The 22,213-nt window shown below is 45.4% G+C and overlaps 1 protein-coding gene across 1 annotated transcript in view; it reads left to right on the top strand.

Annotated features, from left to right (window-relative positions):
* The window catches only part of LOC139266579 (CUB and sushi domain-containing protein 1-like), a 3,131,815-nt gene that overhangs the window by 2,909,807 nt on the left and 199,795 nt on the right, over positions 1-22,213 (top strand). Inside the window, exon 50 of the mRNA XM_070884173.1 lies at positions 8,080-8,265. Coding sequence (XP_070740274.1) covers positions 8,080-8,265 — 186 coding nt within the window. The remainder of the gene's footprint in view (positions 1-8,079; positions 8,266-22,213) is intronic.

Below are 22,213 nucleotides of genomic sequence, written 5' to 3'. Positions count from 1 at the left end.
TGGGTAAAGAAGTTCTGCCTGAATTCCCTATTTGATTTATTGTTGACTATCTTATATTTTATGGCCTCTAGTTTTGGAACTAGATTAACATCAGATTTATTCGCTCTCCGTGCTCACCTAAACTGCTTTCTGGTATTTTAACACTGTTCAAACTATTACGCAGCTTACAAAATGTTGGCGTGTTTTAAATACAGCATTATTTTTGAAACAGTACAGTCTTGAGCCCAGAGTGTACTGAAGGCACTGTGAAATTGTGTTTCGAAAGCTGCAGCTGTGTAATGGCCACAGAAGTGCTTTTCATACATTCTATTACCGAGTGTGATAAGGACCGTTCAAAGACCATTTACAATATACCACTTTCATGTCAATGTGAAATGCTTTTAGGTGAGTGTCCACATTGAGGTGGTAATATAACTTGCAGTTCAGATCCCCAGCTGACTCCCAGGCACACTAAAGCCAAGTAATGTTAGGTTCTCCCCAGGAGGCTGTCACACAGCATTTGGGTTTCACACCGAGTGTAGTATAACTCCCGTCCAACTGAGATTAAGAATTGCTCAGGTGGTCTGTTGAATCTCTTGACCTTTTTATAAACATACCATTGAATCTTTATAATGAATGAAGCTGCCTGCTCACTCCTATTATTAAAGAATAGCTGCCTGGGGAAGTGGAACTCTGTGCATGTTTTCACAGAGCAAGGCACAACCAGGTGCTGCCTGCAGTGTCACACAGGACTTGCAGCTGTGCTCTCTCTGCAGTGACCTATCTCAGTTCAGTAGTGCAGTGTGACAACAACATTATGGAATCAGCTTAAAAGGGCAATACCTTCATTAAAAAAAAATGGTTGCCAAACAATTTTTGCTTGCTTAAAAATACCCAACAAAATGATCTAAAATCTGCTGAAAGCCATGGCACTGACCCTTACCATTGTGATAAAAGAAGGTATGGGAATTTTAGTTCTTCTTTCTCTCCAAGTACATTTTATGATGACAGTGATGCTTTATACGCATAATGCTTTATTGTGTATTGCTTGACAGTAAGGGGGAAAAATTCACCTGGTTTGTGCCTCCTATTAGCGCCTGTTAACTTAGCGATTTCACCGACGTCCACGAACTGCCCTGGTGATTTTGCGCTAGCGCTAACACTTACCGCCTCGCTCTCTTGCGCCCCATAGATCATGACGTCATCTGGGGCACAGCGCCCCGTTACCGCCCTGGATGCAATGTTCACTCCCGTCCCCTGCAGCATCATCAGGCATCAACAATGGCAGCTGGCCACTTGGGGAGTGATATTTAAAGGCAGTGGTGGTCATGTAGGGCAAAATGTATTCCTCTTCCCCGATCTCTGGTGCCTTCTGATTGCTTCTGACCCCACGATTCCTCAGCCTCCACTCTCTTAGAGTGCTTGGACCATTGTGTGTGTAGCGCAGATCCTGTGGCCCTCACAGAGATAGCAGTAAGATAAATTCAGCCGATCATTGGCCCTTTCCTTTAAGCGAGGGAAAGAACCTCTAAAGACGACAGCATTGCACCAAATGTAGCACTCTGCCGCTACCGCCCCTCTTACAAATTTTAGCACTCTAAGGGAAGTAGTCGCGCTTGATTTAGCACTCCACTTCCCTCTTGGAGTACTAAAGCTGAAGTTCCCGGGAGCAGCAAATCTTTTTCGCTCGCCGATACTTTTGCGACTATTCAAAAGTTATCACCCCAAACAGGACGCTTCGCAATTTCTAGCCCTATATCTCTGAACTTGCAAATTTGAAAAATTGAGCATTACGGGCCCAAAACATCAGGGATGCTTTATTATACATTATGGCTAATACCATGAATATTTGAGGAACCTAATATTATCAATCATTTACTGTAATTTATGTACATCCAAATAAGTTGAACTCACTGTTATGGTCTCCACACATTTTAATGTCCTTTGCATTGTAAGTATTTGTAATTGTAATGCAATAGAATGACTGTGGCCCTCCAAACATAGTGGGACAATCTTATGGTCCATACATAGCACAGACATCCCTTTAATTTTAATAGTTGCTAGTCATTCCCCTGTAGTGTTGCTTTCAGTGAGTCAGAAGTTTTGCTGTTGTGCCGAGTAGTATTACCAGAGACATTGACTTATCAGCATTGAGGATACGAACTGGGAAGAGAGTCCCAATCTTGGCAGTACTAGGGTGGGGCCTCAGAATCGAGAAATATTTTGAGAAGGTGGGGACAGAGGAGCGAAGAAGTCCCAAGGTTCCAGGAACACTGGAGAGGGAGGTTCTGGAAACACTGAGCTAAGTCCTGGGATTACTGGGAGAGAGTGTTTGCTGGTACCTGGAAGTAATCAGTGTGGGGGAAGAGGGCCAAGGAAATGGAACCCAAACCACCCTGAGCCTCTTTTGAACCAGTTTGCAACCTCCCCCCCTCCCCCCCGCCGCACTGCATTCCCTCCCTGTCTTTATCTTCCTGCCTCAAAGCACTTAAAGATACATTTTCTGCTTCTTAACATTGACGGACAGCAATCACAAGGCTGTGGATGCACTATTTGTGAATCTTTGGAATTCTCTACCCCAGAGGACTGCGGAAGCTCAGTCATTAAGTATATTCAAGACAGAGATCGATAGATTTGGGGATATTAAGGGAATCAAGGGATATGGGGATAATGCAAGTAAAAGTGGAGTTGAGGTTGAAGATCAGCCATGAACTTATTGAATGGTGGAGCAGGCTCAAGGAGCCAAATGGCCTACTCCTGCTGCTATTTCTTATGTTCCTCAAGACGTTGACTCTGTGCTTTGTATCCCCGGCACTGGGTTCCCTCCAGTACCCTGTCAAGGAGCCTTGCTTCACCTGTGAATCCACACGGTGGGGTATATTTATGCTCGGTGTGGCTTTTGGTTGGCTGGCCGGCGGAGGCCCTGACAGTCCATATTGAGGGCCAGGCCTGGGCCGAGGGAAGGAAACTCGAGCCCTCGGCCAATCCGTCGGCTCCGGGCTACCATTATATCGGGCGCCCAGTTGACTCCTCGGTCTGGAAAAAGCTCAATTGAAGGTGGGATCCAGTATGGCAGCAGGTTATTTCTGTAGAGCCCGATCAAGCATTCCTGCCCCACAAAAATAGTAAATACTTAACTTTTGAGCTCCTCGTCGACTAGTCTGGCAAATGATACCAAGCAGCGCATGCCCCAGTTGAGTCCTAAAATGGCATCAGGGTCCTATTGACATCATGGACACCAATTTAAATACCTAACGTAGCTGTGCACCTCCTACTTCGAGGACGCCGGAGAAAATGCAATGGCCGTAGCGACAGCGACAGTTCTTCTCTGCTATTTTTAGAGCGTTACTGCCCTATGCCCACCGGGCGGGAAGCCTCAACGTTTCCTCCTGTGAGTGTTACGAGGTCGTTCAACCACAGATGGACTCACAGCTGAATCTTTAGAATTCTCTACCCCAGAGGACTGTGGCGGCTCAGTCATTAAGCATATTCAAGACCGAGATTGATGGATTTGGGGATATTAAGAGAATCAAGGGATATGGGGATAGTGCAAGTAAAAGTGGAGTTGAGGTTGAAGATCAACCATGAACTTATTGAATGGCGGAGCAGGCTGGAGGGGCCGAATGGCCTACTCCTGCTCCTATTTCTTATGTTATTATGTTTTTATTTCTTATGTTCTCTTTTCCTATTATGGGGGTGGGGCCTTGAGTGCTTAGGCCATAGATGGTCTTGACTGCGCTGAAGAATCTTCGCACATCATGGTTGTCGGCCAGCTGTTGGATCTCTTGTGCTTTCTCCACCCACCTTCTTTTCTTTAGGTTGTGGGTTTTTTGTTGGACCTCGGCCTTCAACTGCCTGTAGAGCTGCTTTGCTGCTCCTGAGTTGGGTTGCTGCTTTAAGTTCAGAAATGTCCTGTGCTTGCGACTTATTAGCTCCTGGATCTCCTGGTCGTCCTCGTCAAACCAATCTTTGTGTTACCTGGTTGAGTGACCGAGCATCTCTTCGCAGGTGCTGGTTACAGAGGCCTTGAGGGCAGACCAGGCGCTGTGGGCACTCTGCATCTCGGAATCATCAGAGGTCGCCAGGTTGGCACTGAGGCGCTGGCTGTATAGAACTTTCTTAACTGTGTCTTTCAGTGCCCCGGCATTGATTTTTCTGGGGCACTGCTTCTGTTGCTGTCGCTGCTTTGGGGCTATATTGATGTTGATGATGGAGTGGATTAGGTGGTGGTCTGTCCAGCAGTCATCGGCTCCTGTCATGGTGCGGGTGATGCATACGTCCTTACTGTCCCTTGCTCGGACGATGACATAGTCGAGCAGGTGCAAGTGCTTGGAGTGAGGGTGTTTCCACAATGCCTTGTACTTGTCCCTCTGATAGAACAAGATGTTGGTGATGACAAGGTCGTGTTCTAGGCATTGTGTCAGGAGCAGATTACCGCTGCAGTTGGTTTTCCCTACCCCTCTCTGCCGATCACGCCTCCCCAAAAATAGATGGTGAGTGGAGAAAGCACAGGCGATCCAGCAGCTGGCCAACACCATGACGTGTGCAGATTCTTCAGCACTGACAAGACCACCTACCTTGGGCCAAGCACCCAAGGCCCCACACCACCGCTGGCCAAGAACGGAGAGGCACTTATTAAGGACAACGAGGCAGTCAGGGCCTGCTGGAAGGAGCACTTCGAAGATCTCCTTAACCAAGACTCTGTCTTTGACGTGAGTTTCCTCGACTCCATCCCGCAGCATGGTACCCACCACCATCCCAGTCCTGCACGAGGTAGAAAAGGCCATCCGTCAGTTCAAGAATAACAAGGCATCAGGAGCAGATGGAATCCCCACTGAGGCACTAAAGTATGGCGGAGAAGCACTATTGGCATGAATGCATGACCTCATCTCTTATCTGGAAGGAGGAGAGCATGCTCGGAGATCTCAGAGTTGCCGTAATTGTGACCACCTTCAAAAAAGGAGACAAGTCCGACTGCAGCAACTACAGAGGAATCTCCCTCTGTTGGCCTCTGGGAAAGTCATCGCAAGAATCCTCCTCAACCGCCTTCTCCCTGTGGCTGAAGAGCTCCTCCCAGAGTTATAGTGTGGATTCAGTCCACTAAGGGGTACAACGGACATGATCTTCACCACGCGACAACTACAAGAGAAATGTAGGGAACAGCACCAATCCTTGTACATGGCTTTCTTTGACCTCACAAAGGCCTTTGACACTGAGGGATTATGGAACATGGCCCTTCGTTTCGGCTGGCCCCCAAAAGTTGGTCACCATCCTCTGCCTGCTCCACGATGATATGCAAGCCGTGATCCTGACCAACAGATCCACCACGGACCCAATCCACGTCCGGACCGGGGTCAAGCAGGGTTGCGTCATCACACCAACACTCTTCTCGATCTTCCTTGCTGCAATGCAACATCTCACTATCAACAACCTCCCCGCTGGATTGTAAGAACTGTTGTCAATCAAAACACTTCATAGCACGAATTACAAAACAGACTCAAAAATCAAAGCCAGCATAAAAGTCGCTAGCCAGAGGATATCTGTAAAATGCAAGTCATTGAGCTGCGATAGGGCTTGTTGGACACCAGGCTGGCCACAGGCTGCACAAAGGGCCAGGAAGTTGGCACTTCTCTTTTTGATCTGGGCCTGCTGGGGGCAGTGGTTGGGGGGGTGGGGGGTGGGGGGGCGGTGCCTTGGACTCTCCAATTGATTTGTCTGCCTGCCATTCTTCTAGTAGCATCACAGCCAGACCCCAGCAAGCAAGTAGCTCACAAACAAAAGGCATTTTAGAAATTGGGATTGTAGCTTCTTTTCACCCTCCTAAATGATTCGGACATCCAGATAAAATCAGGGCACCTGAGATGTCTGCTGAAAGTCTACTTCAGCATAATTTACTGGAAGCGATCAATGAGGTGCAAAATAAAAAATCAGATAATTTTTGAATTTTTGATTGAATTCCCTGACCTTCCTTAGTTCAATTAGAAATCTCCCATCTCTTTCACTGCAATTCCCTTTAACTGTGCAATTGCTTGTGTGTTGGGATTTGTGCCAGCAAATTATGCAAAATACTACTACACCATCTTAAGAGTTCTGCATGCAATTGTAAGTGGCTTTGCCTCTGGTGGTTTCGAATCACCCCTCTTCATCTTCATAGGCAGTCCCTCGGAATCGAGGAAGACTTGCTTCTACTCTAAAAATGAGTCCTTAGGTGGCTGAACAGTCCAATACAAGAACCACAGTCCCTGTCACAGGTGGGACAGATAGTCGTTGAGGGAAGGGGTGGGTAGAACTGGTTTGCCACACGCTCTTTCCACTGCCTGCTCTTGGCGATGAGATTCGAGGTGCTCAGCGCCCTCCCGGATGCACTTCCTCGACTTAGGGCGGTCTTTGGCCAGGGATTCCCAGGTGTCAGTGGGGATGGTGCTCTTTATCAGGGAGGCTTTGAGGGTGTCCTTGTAACGTTTCCTCTGCCCCCCTTTGGCTCGCTTGCCATGAAGGAGTTCCAAGTAGAGCACTTGCTTTGGGAGTCTCGTGTCTGACATGCGAACGATTTGGCCTGCCCAGCGGAGCTGATCAAGTGTGGTCAGTGCTTCGATGCTGGAGATGTTGGCCTGGTTGAGGATGCTAACGTTGGTGTGTCAGTCCTCCCAGGGGATTTGTAGGATCTTGCGGAGACATCGTTGGTGGTATTTCTCCAGCTCCTCCCAGAATCGCAGTGTGGATTCCGTCCACTAAGGGGTACAACGGACATGATCTTCACCACGCGACAACTACAAGAGAAATGTAGGGAACAGCACCAATCCTTATACATGGCCTTCTTTGACCTCACAAAGGCCTTTGACACTGAGTCCATGTCTCTGAGCCATACAGGAGGGCGGGTATTACTACAGTCCTGTAGACCATGAGCTTGGTGATGGATTTGAGGGCCTGGTCTTCAAACACTCTTTTCCTCAGGCGGCCGAAGGTTGCACTGGCACACGGGAGGCGGTGTTGAATCTCGTCATCAATGTCTGCTCTTGTTGATAAGTCGTGAATAGTAATATATAGTCATAGACAGATCTTTTCGGTCCCAATCATCACAATGTTTTTATTCAAGTTAAAGCACATACCTTCACCTCGTAAAAATACACACTGGTAGTGTAATACAAACAAACACAGTACACCACACAGTCTGGCCCATCTAAACAGGGCCCTAACGTGAAGTAACCACGTCTGAAACACGCCAGCTCAGATTCAAAATTGCACCACTAGATCTGTCTAACAGAATGTACAAACGCTTATGATCCTTGCAAAAACTTCCCCACTAAAACCCCTAAGGCTTGGTCGGGACACCCGACACCGTTTCTCATTATGCGGTGGTCTTAAAGATGTGTGGGCTGGGATAAATGCTCACCAATTACCCCTCTGGCTTACTCGCTGCTTCTCCCGATGAGGCGTATCTTCTGGGTCTTCAAGTCCAGTCTCAAGGTCAGCTTCCCCGTCGAGGTAGTAAGGCTCTCTGGTGTTTCTTCTCTCCGTCCCAGATGGATTGCTCAGTCCTTGTGCGTTAAACGAAGCAAGCAGGTGTAGAAGAGGGGAGAGAGAGAGAGATGGCAACCAAAACTGCCTCTCTTATACCTGCAAAAAACTTCTCACGCCATAAATCCAACTGTTCTTCCCCTGTGGCTGTGCAACTGAAAAACAAAATCATGTAAATGACACCCGGGTGTTAAAATAACACAGGGCACATTTCTGGAGCAGTGGGTGAGTTCCTAACTGCTGCTTACCTGCCAAAAATAGGCCCCGAGTTAAAATTTAGGACACCGAGATTCTGTCTCTGACCGTTCGGTTGCCAGGACTGAGTAAAGGAACTTTCAGAGCAAATACCCCCCCATCTCCCAGTTTATACAAACCCTGGGAATATTTAAGTGACTGTTTCAGCTACTGGACCCTTTTTCCAATATTCTAATGTGTATTTTTTTTAATGTGGTTGTATAAAACATAAATCATATTGTAAAGTATTTGTGAATATGAATGAGCCTTTCTACTTTGACTACTTTAAAAATAAGTAGGGAAGTTTGTCAGGTTCAAACTAAATTCAAATTGTATCTATTGTTGCAGCAATCAGTTGCGGTATTCCCAAAACCCCTGGAAATGGCTCGGTCTTTGGCAGAGATTACAGCATGGGCAGCAGAGTCAACTATCGGTGCAATGAGGGCTTCACGCTGGAATCTGGTCAACAAACAAAAGCTGTTTGCAGAGAAGATGGAATGTGGAGTAATAATTGGAAGACTCCACAATGTAAATGTGAGTTTCTACATTCAGTGAACAACATGTATTTGAGTGGAATTTGTTATTTTACAATCCTTTGCTCTGAATTGTTTAAAAGAATAATTGATGGTCTAAATTCTTTGTAAATAGATGCATTGAAGTTGACCTCTTTCCAGAAAAATCAATGCAATGTGTTTTTTTTCTCTCGTGTGGCTTTGAAATGCTCACTGAAGAAACAGGTGGCTCATCCAGCTTTGTATTTTGACACAGATTCCTTTAATTTGACTCTCTCTAAGAGCTGGGGTGCATTAATCTGAAGATGTTGTGCCTATTCAACCCATTGTCTGAAAATGTGTGTCTCCTTAAGTGTAGATGGTCTTTCAAACCGTTATATTTAAATATCACATGCTAACTAATTCAGATACAATATCTAAAGCAGGGATAGTTACCCAAATAGGAACAGGCTTTCCTGAGATGGAAGCAGATATATTGGAAAGAGATCAGAGAAAAGTGACCAAGATGATTCAGGCCCAAGGTGAATGGTGAAATGCTCAAGCGACTAAACTTATTTTCTTTAAAAAAAAGACTGATCTTTAAAATAATGAAAAGTGCAGATAAGGTTGAATTAAGCATGCTGCTTATCTTGCACAGAGAGCGTAGGAGTGAAAGACACAGTACAAAACAAACATCAAGCAAGGTTTGAAAGAAAAAATATTTTTCCTGCAGGCTGGTGGAAGTGAGAAATAGATTTCCAGAGACTGTGGTTGGTTCAGATCAATCAAGAATGCCGATTCAGTGTTTTACAGATAGCACTAGAACTGGTTGGTTTTGTCACGATAATATGGGAAGGAACTTGGGGCTAGAACCTCAACTTTTTTTCATGCTTAATGCCTACTTAACACACATTTTACCGCTGAAATGACGCATAACGCCCATACATCGCCCATTCTGGCACAAAATGGAAACTGACGGGCATTTTTAGGAGACTTACTGGCGAGCGTTATTTTCCCATTGGGCTTAATGCCGAGAAAAAATATCACTGTCCGCCCACTTTTTGGGGGCAGAATCAGCAGAATGGGCGAATTCAACGCCCATAATATCACCCAGTGTTACTTTCCGCGCAGAATTAACGCCGAGATTCAATATTAACACCCGGCAACTGTTTTTTGTCATAAAGAGCATATTTACCCAAACTAGCGGCCATGAAGATCGCCCATCTTCAATTTCACCACCTTGCACACATATTGCCCAGAATATCGCTCGCTCAAAAAACCGCCCACAAAAAGTGGAACTAACTAGAATGAACGCCAGTGGTGTTGCTGGCATTTGTTAAATCCCACTTTTACGTGAGGAGCTGATATCGGAAAGAGTTGACTGAAAGAGCGCTGATGTGAGTGACAACGCTGACACACTACTGTGTGTGTGCAGCTCAGACATCAATGGTGCCTATCACCTTGGTTCCAGTTAAAGTTTACGTTGATTGATGTTAAGTTGTATTCAACCCTTTCATGGTAAGGAATCACCAGTGTGTAATGGTCCAGCTATCTGACACAATGCACAACAAGGTTATGTTCAATAACAAATGTTTAATACCAACATTAGTCTGAAATCATAAGTATCACGGCCAATAACACCCAACCCCCAGCCACATCCCACTTTTTCCACGATTGACATTAATCACATGTTCAACATGTCCAGCAACACAGAATACAAAGGCAAAGCAGGAGCGTGGTCCCCAGCCCCCATATATTGCAACAAATTGCATACACCCAGTTGGAGATATAACATAGCCATCACCTGTGCACGTGCACCTCACTTTCCTTCCCCCCTCCTTCTTCTCCCCACCTCCACCCCTTCCCCTCCTCGCTCCACGGCGCCTAGCCGAGGAGAACATCAGGAGGTGCCTCATTGGGGGGGATGAAGGCAGATGCGGTGGTTGCACGGGTACGGGAGTGGGGGGTTGCCAAGGGGGCAGCATTCTCTGATGCAGAAGCAGGATCTTGGTCCTTGCTCTCATCTGTCATTCGCAGTGGTGGTGCAAGTCCTAGGGGTGGAGTGCCGCGCTCTGGGATCCCTGGGAGGACTGTGGCAGCAGTGTTCCTGGCTATTGCACCCAAGGTCTCCACCATGCGCGAAATGTACTCGATAATGGTGGCCAGGTGTTGGGATATGTCCCCCAAAGCTTCGATGAGCTGGTCACCAATTTCTACAGTCCTCCTGGACAACTGTACCCCATCTCTCCGTTGTCATATCACGCTCGTGGAACAGACCTGCGATGTCCACGAGACCTCTGCGAGGTTGGCGTCGTCCTGGGGACAAATGGGGTGTCCTGTGGAGAGGTGCTTGGGGCCGGCACCTCCAGAGTGGAGGCGGAAATGTCCGGAGGACCAATTGATGGCCTTGGGGTGGAATGGGTTCTGGAGCGTGGCGATGCAAATTCTTTGAAGTCCACGCACTCATCTGTTGAGAACAGACCCAGCGGATTGACAGGCGACAGTCGGAGCTCCTCAGCACCAGGTGTAGTAGGACACCCACCGACTCCTGCCCCGAGCCCCCACCTTCTGGACTTTGTGACCTTGCCTGGGGCCGCGCTGCTGGCTGAGCTGAATGACACAAAAGAGGCTGTTAGAGGAGAAGGGAGTGCTAGGGTGACAAGGTGAGTCCATCACTACACATAGCATATGCACGACAAAAGCACCACCGCTCTCAAAATCATTGCAGATATCACATTTCATCACTATCAACACATTGTGCATTGTAATGATTTTCATTAGGCCAGCATTATTTCTATGATACTTTTAGAAATCATCAATCATATATGATTGGTCGGATATGAGTTGGTGTGGCATCTATTGACTTTACATCATGCAATGGTGTAAGCTTTACTCACGTGGCATCACTTCAGGGTCTGCAGATGCATCCGTGGCTGTCCGGGGGTGCTTCTCCACGAGTGCTAGCACTCGCTCCTCCATCTCTGTGATGTCGCTGGGGACTGGTGGCCCCCCACCCGTTCGCCTCTGCATGGACCTCATCGTCAATAGCTTCTTCTGTAAAAGGTGACAGGACGACATGACATAAGATCATTGCGTGATATCATTGCTAGGTACTGTCACAAGGACTGATACAACATATAACCGACAGATATAATCATGATTATTATGATTATTATCATTCTTTACCTAAAGATGTACACCGTGACCGCAGGCTTTGACTGAAACATTTCCGGTAAAAATGCAAGACCTCACATCTGCTGATAGTCACTCATGACTGTTACAAATCAAATCATATAAATACATAAGTACGTGTAAATCAATGTAATACTTACTCTTGCGGATCCCACAAGGTCGTTCCATTGTTTGCGGCATTGGTTGCCCTCACGCACCTCGTTGGTCGTCGACGAGACCACCTCTGCTATCTCGATCCATATCCTCTGGTAGGCCTTTGGGGTGGGCTTCCCACGCTCTCCCTGTGTCAAATCACCCCAGCTTGACTCGACCTCTTGTAGGAGGGAGGCATTAGCCTTTTCCAAGAACCTCCTGCCTCTTTTGCACCCTCCAATATGCTCCTCTCCCAACTCACTGCTCTCTCCAGCTTCAGTCTCCACAGTGTGCTGTGATGCCTCCTCCTCTCCCTCCATTATAGGGCAAATTCGGTCAAATATGTGGCTGGTAACAGCTACTTTTTGTTTGCCTACTTGCTGTGAAGCTCTAAAGTCTCCCTCCTTCCTCTCAAAGCAGCCACACCACAACCAGCCATGCCTTCAGTCCCTCTGAGCCCCCTCTCTCTCTGTCTCCTCTTCTGCGCATGTTATTGTGACCCTTGACCTCCAGAATTGCGGGAACCGAGCATTGCCATGCCGTTGCTAAAGACGGCCACACTATACGGCAGAAGGTCAAAAAAAATTTACGCTACCGCCCATTTGAGATCGCTCATGGCAACGCCATTTTCAAAAATGTAAACTAGATGTTTTGATAATGGGCGAGAAGCCGGCGATCTGAAAACCCTTTTTTACCACCCATGCAGGAAATAACACCCATTTTTGGGCGATAACCTCAAAAGTGGAGGTTCTAGCCCCTGACCTTTTATATTTAAACAACACTAAGTTATATCAAGTGGGCTCTACTATTTGGCTAAAGCCTTTGATATCCTAGTCTGTCCTGTGGTGTTTCCCAACAATAGTGCTCTGTGAAAGCAAGGAGTTAGATAAGCTTTATAACTTAATCTGTAGGGATACCCAACATTTCTTTAATCGTATTGGATACAAAAAGTACATATAAATGTGAAAGCCTGAAGGAGGAATGCAAATGTTGATGACACAAATTTAGTGGTTCATTTCTCGGGGTCACAGTGACATGCTTTCCCAGGAAACATTTTACATGATGCCTTCTGGTTAATTTGAAGCACTTTTACACTGCACAATCATAATTTTTTAATCAATGTCATTTCGGTTTTCAACAGACCAATGAGAGCATAATTTCCCCAAAAGTTAATTCAACGTTCACTTTCCAACATCCGAGTCACACCCTTGCCCCAGATCGGAGCTACTGGGGGCCAAAAACGTTGAAGTCCCACCCCGCAGTAGAAATTGGGCTTGCCGCGCCTCCTAGAGTAAGTGCAGCACAATATGTCACGCTGCACTTCCTCTTGGTGTGGGACCAGGGCGCTAAACATCGTAAATTTTCCAGCGCTACGCGAAGAGGTGCATAGCACTGGCAGGAAGACAGGGCCCTCCCCTTCCATTAAAGGGGAGGGCATGCTGTGGACTCTGCTTTAGGGAGAAGGGGCCACCGCTAGACTACTAGAGAGCGGGGTGCCGTGGCAGCAGCGCGGCACGTAAGTGGAATGCTGGGCTGCAACATCGCAGCACGGACCTCGAGATCCTCAAAGAAGAAGACCGCGACTGGTAAGCTGGCCATTTAAAAAAATTACAGCACTGCACCTCCGTTTCAAATTTCGCCCCGCGAGTGGCCTAAAGCAAAACTGTCGCAGGCGGCCTCAGGGAACAATACCGAATTTTCGCTTCATGTCGGAAACGGATCGCTGCTCACGGTGATGACGTCTTCATTGCCGGTGCAGCGGCCTGGCACGCTACTGGCAGGAGCGGGCGCTACCGGTTAGCACCACCGTTAAACACCCGCAGAATTTCGCAGGAGTCGGTAGCGGCGCCGCTGCGGGAGAAAAGTCGTTTATGCCCTGTTAGCGCCCTCTCGGCCCCAATTTGTCCCCCATTGTATACTATGCATCTTACACTTTATTACAGAGACTTGCTTATTCCACCAATCCCCCAAGCTCATAATAGCACCTCTTCTCCTTTTAATTCAGCTTGACATTCTTTTATTCTTCTCTCAATTCAATATAGCGCACTTCATAGGCGATAATATCAGGGCTACTACCCGAGCCACCTGCTAATTGGCATAGGCCCAGAAGAGCCGAGGGCCCAGGGGCAGCACGGGCCAGCCCACACTGCGATATATGTGCGCACTAGTTCCGTGCAGCACAGCAGGTCTCCAGTTGTCCTGCTTAACCCTTGCCACTGGATAAAGGCCTAGCTCTGTCAAGCTCTTGTGGTGGCTGATGTGTAACGGTCACCACACGTTAAAAAAATCCATGCACAGGCATCTTCCACCCCTGGAGTTCAAGACTGGAATACAGGTTTGACCTCCCGAATCCGGCAACCTGACCGAGGCCGAGTCGGTTGTCATGTTTTTCCGGACTTCGGAACGTCTTTCTGACGTCACGAATCCGGAAACACCCAAGCCCCAGGTTCGAAGAAGAGCAGGGGAGTTATCCCCGATGTCCTGGCCAATATTTATCCCTCAATCAACATAACAAAATAGATTATCTGGTCATTATCACATTGCTGTTTGTGGGAGCTTGTTGTGTGTAAATTGGCTGCCGCGTTTCCCACATTACAACAGTGACTACACTTCAGAAGTACTTCATTGGCTGTAAAAGCGTTTTGAGATTTCCGGTGGTCGTGAAAGGTGCTTTGTAAATGCAAGTCTTTCTTTCCTCTATAGATAAGTGTGAGGTGGTGCATAAGGAGGCCACATACTCCAAAAAAATAAATGTCTAAATGGGGTAGAAGATAAGAAATGTGGTTCAAATTCACAAATCATTAACAGTTGTAACACAGGTTAATAAGATCATAACAAATACAAAGCACTATGTTTAATTTCTCGAGGGATAGAATTGAAAAACAGAGAAGTTATGTTATACTGTGTCTAGTTTCGGTCTCCATATTATAAAACAGATATAAAGGCACTGGAGAAGGTGCAAAAAAGATTTACAAAGATGATACCATAACTGAGAAGTTATACCTTTCAGGAAAGACTGAACAGGCTGGGGCTAGTTTCTCGAGAAACTAGAAGGCTGCGTGGTGACCTGAAGGTCTTTAAGATTATGAAAGGGTTTGATAGGGTAGGTGTAGAGAAAATGTTTCCACTTCTGGCGGTGGGGTGGGGGGGTGCTGCTGACAAAAACTAGGAGCCATAAATATAAGATAATCACTAATAAATCCAACAGGGAATTCTGGAGAAATGTTTTTACCCTGAGAGTGGTGAGAATGTGGAACCTGCTGCTACAAGAAGTAATTGAAGCGAATGTCATAGATGCATTTAAGGGAAGCTAGATAAACACACGAGGGAGAAAGGAATAGAGGGTTATGCTGATAGGGTTAGATAAAATAGGATGGGAGGAGGCTCATGTGGAGCATTAACAGCGGCATTGACCAGTTAGGCCGAATGGCCTGTTTCTGTACTACTCTACATTCAATGTCATTCTTTTTCCCCTCTCCCCGAGTTCAAGCTTGCACTCTTTTCTTCCTCCAATCCCTTCAATTTATGCAGCACACATACCATCCATTCTGTCTCAATTCATACTCGCACTCTTTTACCCCTTCCCCAAAAAGTTATTGCTGGCACTCTCCTCCTACCCTACCTTCTGCCCTTTTTCTCTCCCCTTCGTTTCCCTCCTTCCATCTCCCCTGAACTCCACACCTATTTTTAGCTATGAGGAAAGATTGGATAGGCTGGGGTTGTTTTCTTTGGAACATAGGGAGCTGAGGAGAGACTTGTGAGGGGTCCAGGTAGAGTGGATAGGAAGGACCTATTTCCTTAGTAGAGAAGTCAATAAACAAGGGACTTGGATTTAAATTAATTGATAGAAGGATTAAAGGAGATTTGAGAAGGTGGTGGAGGTCTGGAACTCATTGCCTGATAGGATGGTAGAGGCAGAACCCCTCATCGCATTAAAAAATTACTTGGATATGCACTTGAGCACGATACATCTAGGGTGACACTCCAGTGCAGTGCTGAGGGAGCGCTGCACTGTCGGAGGTGCCATCTTTCAGATGAGATGTTAAACCGAGGCCCCGTCTGCTCTCTCAGGTGGATGTAAAAGATCCCAAAGTACTTCATTGGCTGTAAATCGCTTTGAGACATCTGGTGGTCGTGAAAGGTGCTATATAAATGCAAATTCTTTCTTTCTTTCTTTGCTGTGCCATAACCTACAGGGCTATGGACCAAGAGCTGGAAAGTGGGTTTGCTGGATAGCTCTTTTTCAGCTGGCACACACGTGATGGGCCGAATGGTCTCCTTCTGTGCTATAAATTTATATGATTCTATGACACTTTGATGTTGCTGGTAATGTTAAATAGTCCAGCTGCTACATACTGCAGGCAGGAACTCCTGGCCTTGTGAAAATTCCTGCCTAGTTTATACTGTGATATATTCACAGAACACAGCACACACAGCTCCTAACATGGCAGGCAGCTCTGTCGGAAGCCTCTGGAACAGCCTGGTTCTGTTTATTATTAACTCTGCAGTTGCAGTACACAATACGTCCACATCCACAGTGTGGAGCTACAAACATTACAAGCTTATAGACATTACATATACCGCATGCACAATTCCTTCGAATTCGCAGCAGCACTTAGATAGGAATATTGAATACATGGTAGCATAGTGGTTATGTTACTGGATTAGTAATCAAGAGGTCTGGATTAATTATCCTGAGACATGAGTTCAAATCCCACCACGGCAGCTGGGGATTTTAAATTCAGTTAGTTAAATAAATCTGGAATAAAAATCTAGTATCAGTAATGGTGACCATAAAATTACCGCATTGTCGTAAAAACCCATGTGGTTCACTAATGTCCTTTAGGAAGGAAATCTGCCATCCTTACCTGGTCTGGTCTATATGTTACTCCAGACCCACAGCAATGTGGTTGACTCTTAACTACCCTCGTAAATGGTGGCTCAAAGGCAATTAGGGATGGGCAATAAATGCTGGCCTTGCCAGTGACACCCACATCCCAGGAACGGAAAAAAAGTTGGAATATCATTGAGGGGAGCTGAGCTTTGATATGATTTCTGTCAGTATAAATAACTAATAGGTAGCATATATGTGCCTGAATACTGCACTCTTCAATCACTGGCCTTGATTTGGAGTCCCCACTCCTAGAGGTCAATGTATCAATGTACATAAAGCTGTTTACATTTCTGGAACTCCATGTTGTGCCTGGACAATCAGCTGGGAGGCATGTAGAGCAAGCAAGGCAGGTCCCCACAGAGAGGTAAAGGAAATCTGAGATGAGATCGTTTGGCTTGTGCTCAGGCATCTTCAAATTGTTTATCATAGATCAGGACCATGAGCAGGTTGGAACCCAAGCTTTCATCTTTTACCAAGAAAAAAGCAGAATGTTTGTTTTTCTCCATAATTAAGAATCTGCCACAGAAAGTACATTTTTAGAATTCAAATTCTTTCTCATTTTGTTCACGAGTCATTAGTCATGGAGCAAAAATGTTCCCCCATTTTTCATTCAAGTGGAAATTTGAACCCAAGGGGCAGTTCGCTTTCTTCTCTCTCAGCCAGGAAATTGCTGCATAGTTTGTGGTGTTTTACAACTCAAAATGTGTAGGAGAAAAATCCAGCTTTTAAGACAAGTTGATCTTGCACTGCATTAGATAGCATGGATTTTACATTTTAAGTCTACCTGCCAAGGACAAGATAGGGCATCGAACTAAGTAAATAAAATGAGAACATTACAAATTTAAATTAATACAGGCTGTTGAAAAGTGATAATTGAATGACCTAAGCATTTGTAACCTCATATGACTCTTGAAAGGAGCTCATGATTATGAAATGTTAATCTGGACATTAATGTGTTTTAAATTCACAAGCTAAATGTGATTATATCATTTACTTTAGCTAAGTGTGTTCTAAAATGATAATGACGTTTTTCAGTTTGACAATTTTATTTAACTGGAAAATGAAAGGCTGTAGGGCTCAAATTTCCCCATGAGCTGCACTGTTTTTTTGGTGTAACTTGATTTTTCTGGTGTATCTTTTTAGTTGCAAATATGGCCATTTAATTCACGCCAGTATAAGTGAGTTAGTTAGGTTTTTTGTTAGGTCAGTTTTTTTTTCCAAAAGGGGGCGTTTCCAGTCACCTACACCATTTATGTCAATTTGGCCAGAAAAAAGTTGTACTAAACTAACCTAGGGCAGCGTATGTGTCCACTTTTGTCCGCACAGAAAGACCTTACTTACAGTTAAGGAATCGGCGCAAGTAACTGCATTTAAAGCACCACCAAGCTCCAAACAAAGCACAAAAAGTAATAAGCAATTAATTAACAATAGAATATAAGGAACCCTGCCCCGAATGCACCAAGAATAAAGTAATAAGCAATCAATTAACAATAGAATATAAGGAACCCTGCCCCGAATGCACCAAGAATAAAGTAATAAGCAATCAATAAATGACAAATATAAAAATAGAAGGAACCCTGCACAAAAAGCACCAAAATTAATCAGTAAAGAACAAATAAAAAATAGAAGTCCTACCTTAGGAAATGTAGCGGGCCGCCGATGAGGGAGCCCATTTGGCCAGGGCTGGGGACAGTGTGCTTCAGCCCCTCCCACACAGCCTGCAGCGCGCATGTGCAGAGGTCCCAGCACTGTTTTCAGCGCCGGCACCTGGCTCCGCCCCCAATCCATTGGGCCGCGTTGCGCCACGACGGAGGAGAGGCTGGGGAGCGGCCAAAGTACGGAGGTCTTTTTTCGGCACGCTTGGAGGCGGGCAAAAGCTCGAGTGAGGGCGCCAGAAAAAGAGGTTAGGGAAATTTGGGCCCATAAGAAGTAAATCTAGAGGCAGGAATAGGTACATACTACTTTTAGACAAATTAGAGGTGCAAAGCCAGTCGTGGTCAGGCATTTATGAGCAAGGCGGAACTTGCATCAAATCTAGAGTTTAAATATGAAAGGAATGAAAGGAAAAACTTTTAGAAAGTAAGCATTCCTATTTCAGGCCTGCCATGGAAAAATACTTAATTAGTTCATTTTAACTGCCTATGTATCCATTTTATCTGACACCCATTTCTCGTCAAAGTAGACAGCAAGTAGCATAGAGTTCTCCTTTTCTGCAGCATTTATTATTCTGTTCCTTGTATTTGTTATTCAGTTATACTTGGGACCTATTAGAGGACATATATGTTAAGTAGAATAGGCATACATTATGCTGATCAGGAAAAAAAGATCTTGGAGATATCACAGGCAGATATATAAAGATGTCAATCCTGTACTTGATTATAGTAAAAGGCAAATAAGGTACAGGTTGAACCTCTCTTATCCGGGACTCCCTTATCCGGCACCACCCCTTGTCCGGCACCATTCCCGGCCGCTGGGTGGCGCATGCGCAGACACTTCTCGGGCCCACTGGCCTGCCAGCACTTCTTGGGGCCGCTGGGCCCGTGAGGGCCGCCGACCTCCACCGCACCCTCCGGACCTCGGGCCACTGAAACAAACAGTACAAATGGGATCAAGAGGAAACATAGATGTGCTTAGATGAGTACAAGAATTGAGATCAATCTAAATGGCCTGCGAAACCGAATGGCTTTTTCCTTTTCAAGCAAATAACGTATGTTGTGGCTTTCATTGTGTCATTGATGAAACATAATCTAACACATCATAATGTTTAAGTCACAAATTGTGTCAGTGTCCAGAACTGTCAGCCATAGAATCATAGGGGCTGAAATTGATGGCTTCACCGCCGACTGCTGCCGACATTCCTCTTCGGGTTCTGCCCTGTGCCAGTTTGCACTTGAGCTGGAGTGGGTGGGAGGGGACAACCGCCAGGAACCACCCGTTGATGTCAGCGGACGGCCAAGTGGCGCAAGTAACATTCCGCCCGCCGAGATGCCAGATTGGTGCAGGTGGGAGTCGGCGCCAGAATAGGGAAGGACCATTGCGTGGAGGCTGGTCTATCCCCGATGGTAAATATGAAGACCTACAAAAAAAATGGCGGCAAGAGCCTTTGTCATCGAGATTAAGAGCTCCCACCCACTGCTGCCCAGATTGATGGCGTAAGTCCCTCTTTTGCCACTGGGCGCCCTTTCAAGGATCTTTTTGCCGAAACTCCCACCCAAAGTACCGTCCGGTATCTCAGTGGTCCTTTGGGAGGCCCTTGGCCTTCACCAATTTTGGCCCCATAGAATGGTTACAGCCCAGAAGGAGACAATTCATAAGAACATAAGAAATAGGAGTAGGAGCAGGAGTAGGCCATATGGGCCCCTTGAGCCTGCTCCGTGATTCAATACAATCACGGCAGATCTGATCATGGACTCAGCTCCATTTCCCTGCTGGCTCCCCATAACTCCTCATTCCCTGATCGATTAAGAAACTGTCTATCTCTGTCTTAAATGTATTCAATGTCCCAGCTTCCACAGCTCTCTGAGGCAGCGCAATTCCACAGATTTACAACCCTCTAAGAGAAGAAATTTCTCCTCATCTCAGTTTTAAATGCGTGGCCCCTTATTCTAAGATTATGCCCCCTAGGCCTGTTGAGCCCGTGCAAGCACAATCGTATATTCGATATCTTGATTGGTCAACTAAAGCAGTTAATGACCAAAATTATTTGCAATTTTATTTAACAAAAAAAGGAAGAAACATATACTTGATTATTTTGCCTTTTATAGGTAAATGTTGGAGTTCCCCTTGATTTTTTTGTTGTTGCAGTAATTCTTTGGTCTGAGATATACCAGAACATTTCCTGAAAGCAATGCCTGTTATTGTTGCAACACCAGACAATCTACGCTAACAAAACTAATGGCTTTGAAATCTTCGCAGTCACTTTTTTCGAGTAGATATTAAATTATAGCCTCTGGTTGCTATTCAAGATTAATTCTATTTTTCAGTTCTATATTTGGATAATAAGCTTTGTAGGGGAATGAATCATTTGGATTAAATGGCATTTAAATCATACTTTTACACTTCAGATTAGATTAAGTTGTAGAAAATGCAGTTATACAATAAGGATACACAAGTACTGCCTAATAGAAATGAATTACTGCAGGAGTTTTTCTGCTATACATTGCTGCATTTGCATTTATTTCCAATCATCTTTGACATGATTTATGACTTTTAAGTGACAACGATCTTATCCATAATTCAGTAGGCAAGAGCTAACGGATTTCCTCATTAAAGTACTAACTTTCTTGACCTCAGTGCATTCAGTGGAACAGTTTTTTAAAATGTGTTCCTTAGCTGGAGGGGATGTTGTCAAACATGCTCAGTGTAAAATTAAACAACACTTACAATGCTTTTGTTTGATGAGCCTGGGTTGGCTCAGTCTGTTTCCTCATCCGTAAACATGATGCTGCTTGGGCTTCATAACCACTTTAGGACGTCCTGAGGTCGTGAAAGGTGCTATATAAATGCAAGTTTTTTTTAATTTATGCTCTCATCTAGCATCCGTCAAGTAAAGCATTAAGGCACTGCAGCCTAATTGGTTGTTGTTTGTATGCTATGTTGAACATGAGCAATTATACTACAAGCTGATCCAACAGTAGACTATTAGTGATGTCTAAGGAAATAATTATATTAAGCTTTCTTCAGGTCTATTTTTTAATTTTTTCTATTCCTCTGTCCCTATCTTCCATTTGGATTTTTCATGTGCTCCATTTAACCCCCCCCCCCCATTGCTATTCACTTTCTAATTTATTGCCTTTGCTATAATGCAATTGGTATCGTCACTGCCCCACAAACGATTGCATCAAACACACTTCACTCTTTAAATAAACTTTTCTAAACCATCTTAACCCATTTTGCCAACGATCAGATCACATTCAATATCAGATTGTGGCGCTTCACATAGGTGTGACTGTTAATTTAATTTAATATATTCATTCATCTACACTTAATCTTACAGCACAGAAGGAGGCTATTTGGCCCATCGTGCCTATGCCGGCTGTTTGAAAGAGCTAAATAATTAGTGCCACACCCAAAGCCCTGTAAATTTTTCCTTTTCAAGTATATATCCAATTCCCTTTTGAAATTTACTATTGAATCTTTTTCCAGCACGTTTTCAGGCCATGCACTCTAGATTATAACAACTTGCTGTGTGAAAAGATTTCTCCTCAATCCCATGTTTTTTTTGCCAATTATCTTAAATCTGTGTCCTCTGGTTACTGACCCACTCACCAGTGGAATAGTTGCTCCCTATCTACTCCATGAAAACCCTTCATAATTGCGAACACCTTATTAAATCTCACATTAACCTTCTCTGCTCTAAGGCGAACAATCCCAGCTTTTCTATTCTCTTCACATATCTGCGGGGGGAATTCTAACCCCCTAAACGGGCAGGTTTGGGTTATGTGGGAAAATGTTCAAAATCTGAAACCTGGCCAAACCCGCCCACTTCCGGTATAGTGGGGGGGGGGGGGGGGGTCGGGGGGCAGGTGGCAGGCAACCAACCCGCTCGCAGAAGGCGGGTTGGTCATTTAAATATTATCATGAGGCTGGAAGCCTCACATTTAACCACCATTTTAAATGTTAATGCTGGCTGGCTGGGCTTCCTTGGCCTTGGGAAACCTGACATCGAATGAGAAGCAAGGACTGCTGGAACCAGGAGGTAAGTGCCTTTCCATTTACCTGCTGGATCCAGTTTAACAGCTGCAGCCACCCCCTGTGATCAGGCACCCCCTCG

Source organism: Pristiophorus japonicus, chromosome 7 (assembly GCF_044704955.1).
Source record: "Pristiophorus japonicus isolate sPriJap1 chromosome 7, sPriJap1.hap1, whole genome shotgun sequence".
Taxonomy (NCBI): Eukaryota; Metazoa; Chordata; class Chondrichthyes; family Pristiophoridae; genus Pristiophorus; species Pristiophorus japonicus.
The sequence above is the reverse complement of the archived record's forward strand: the minus strand, read 5'-3'. Positions and strand labels throughout refer to the sequence as shown.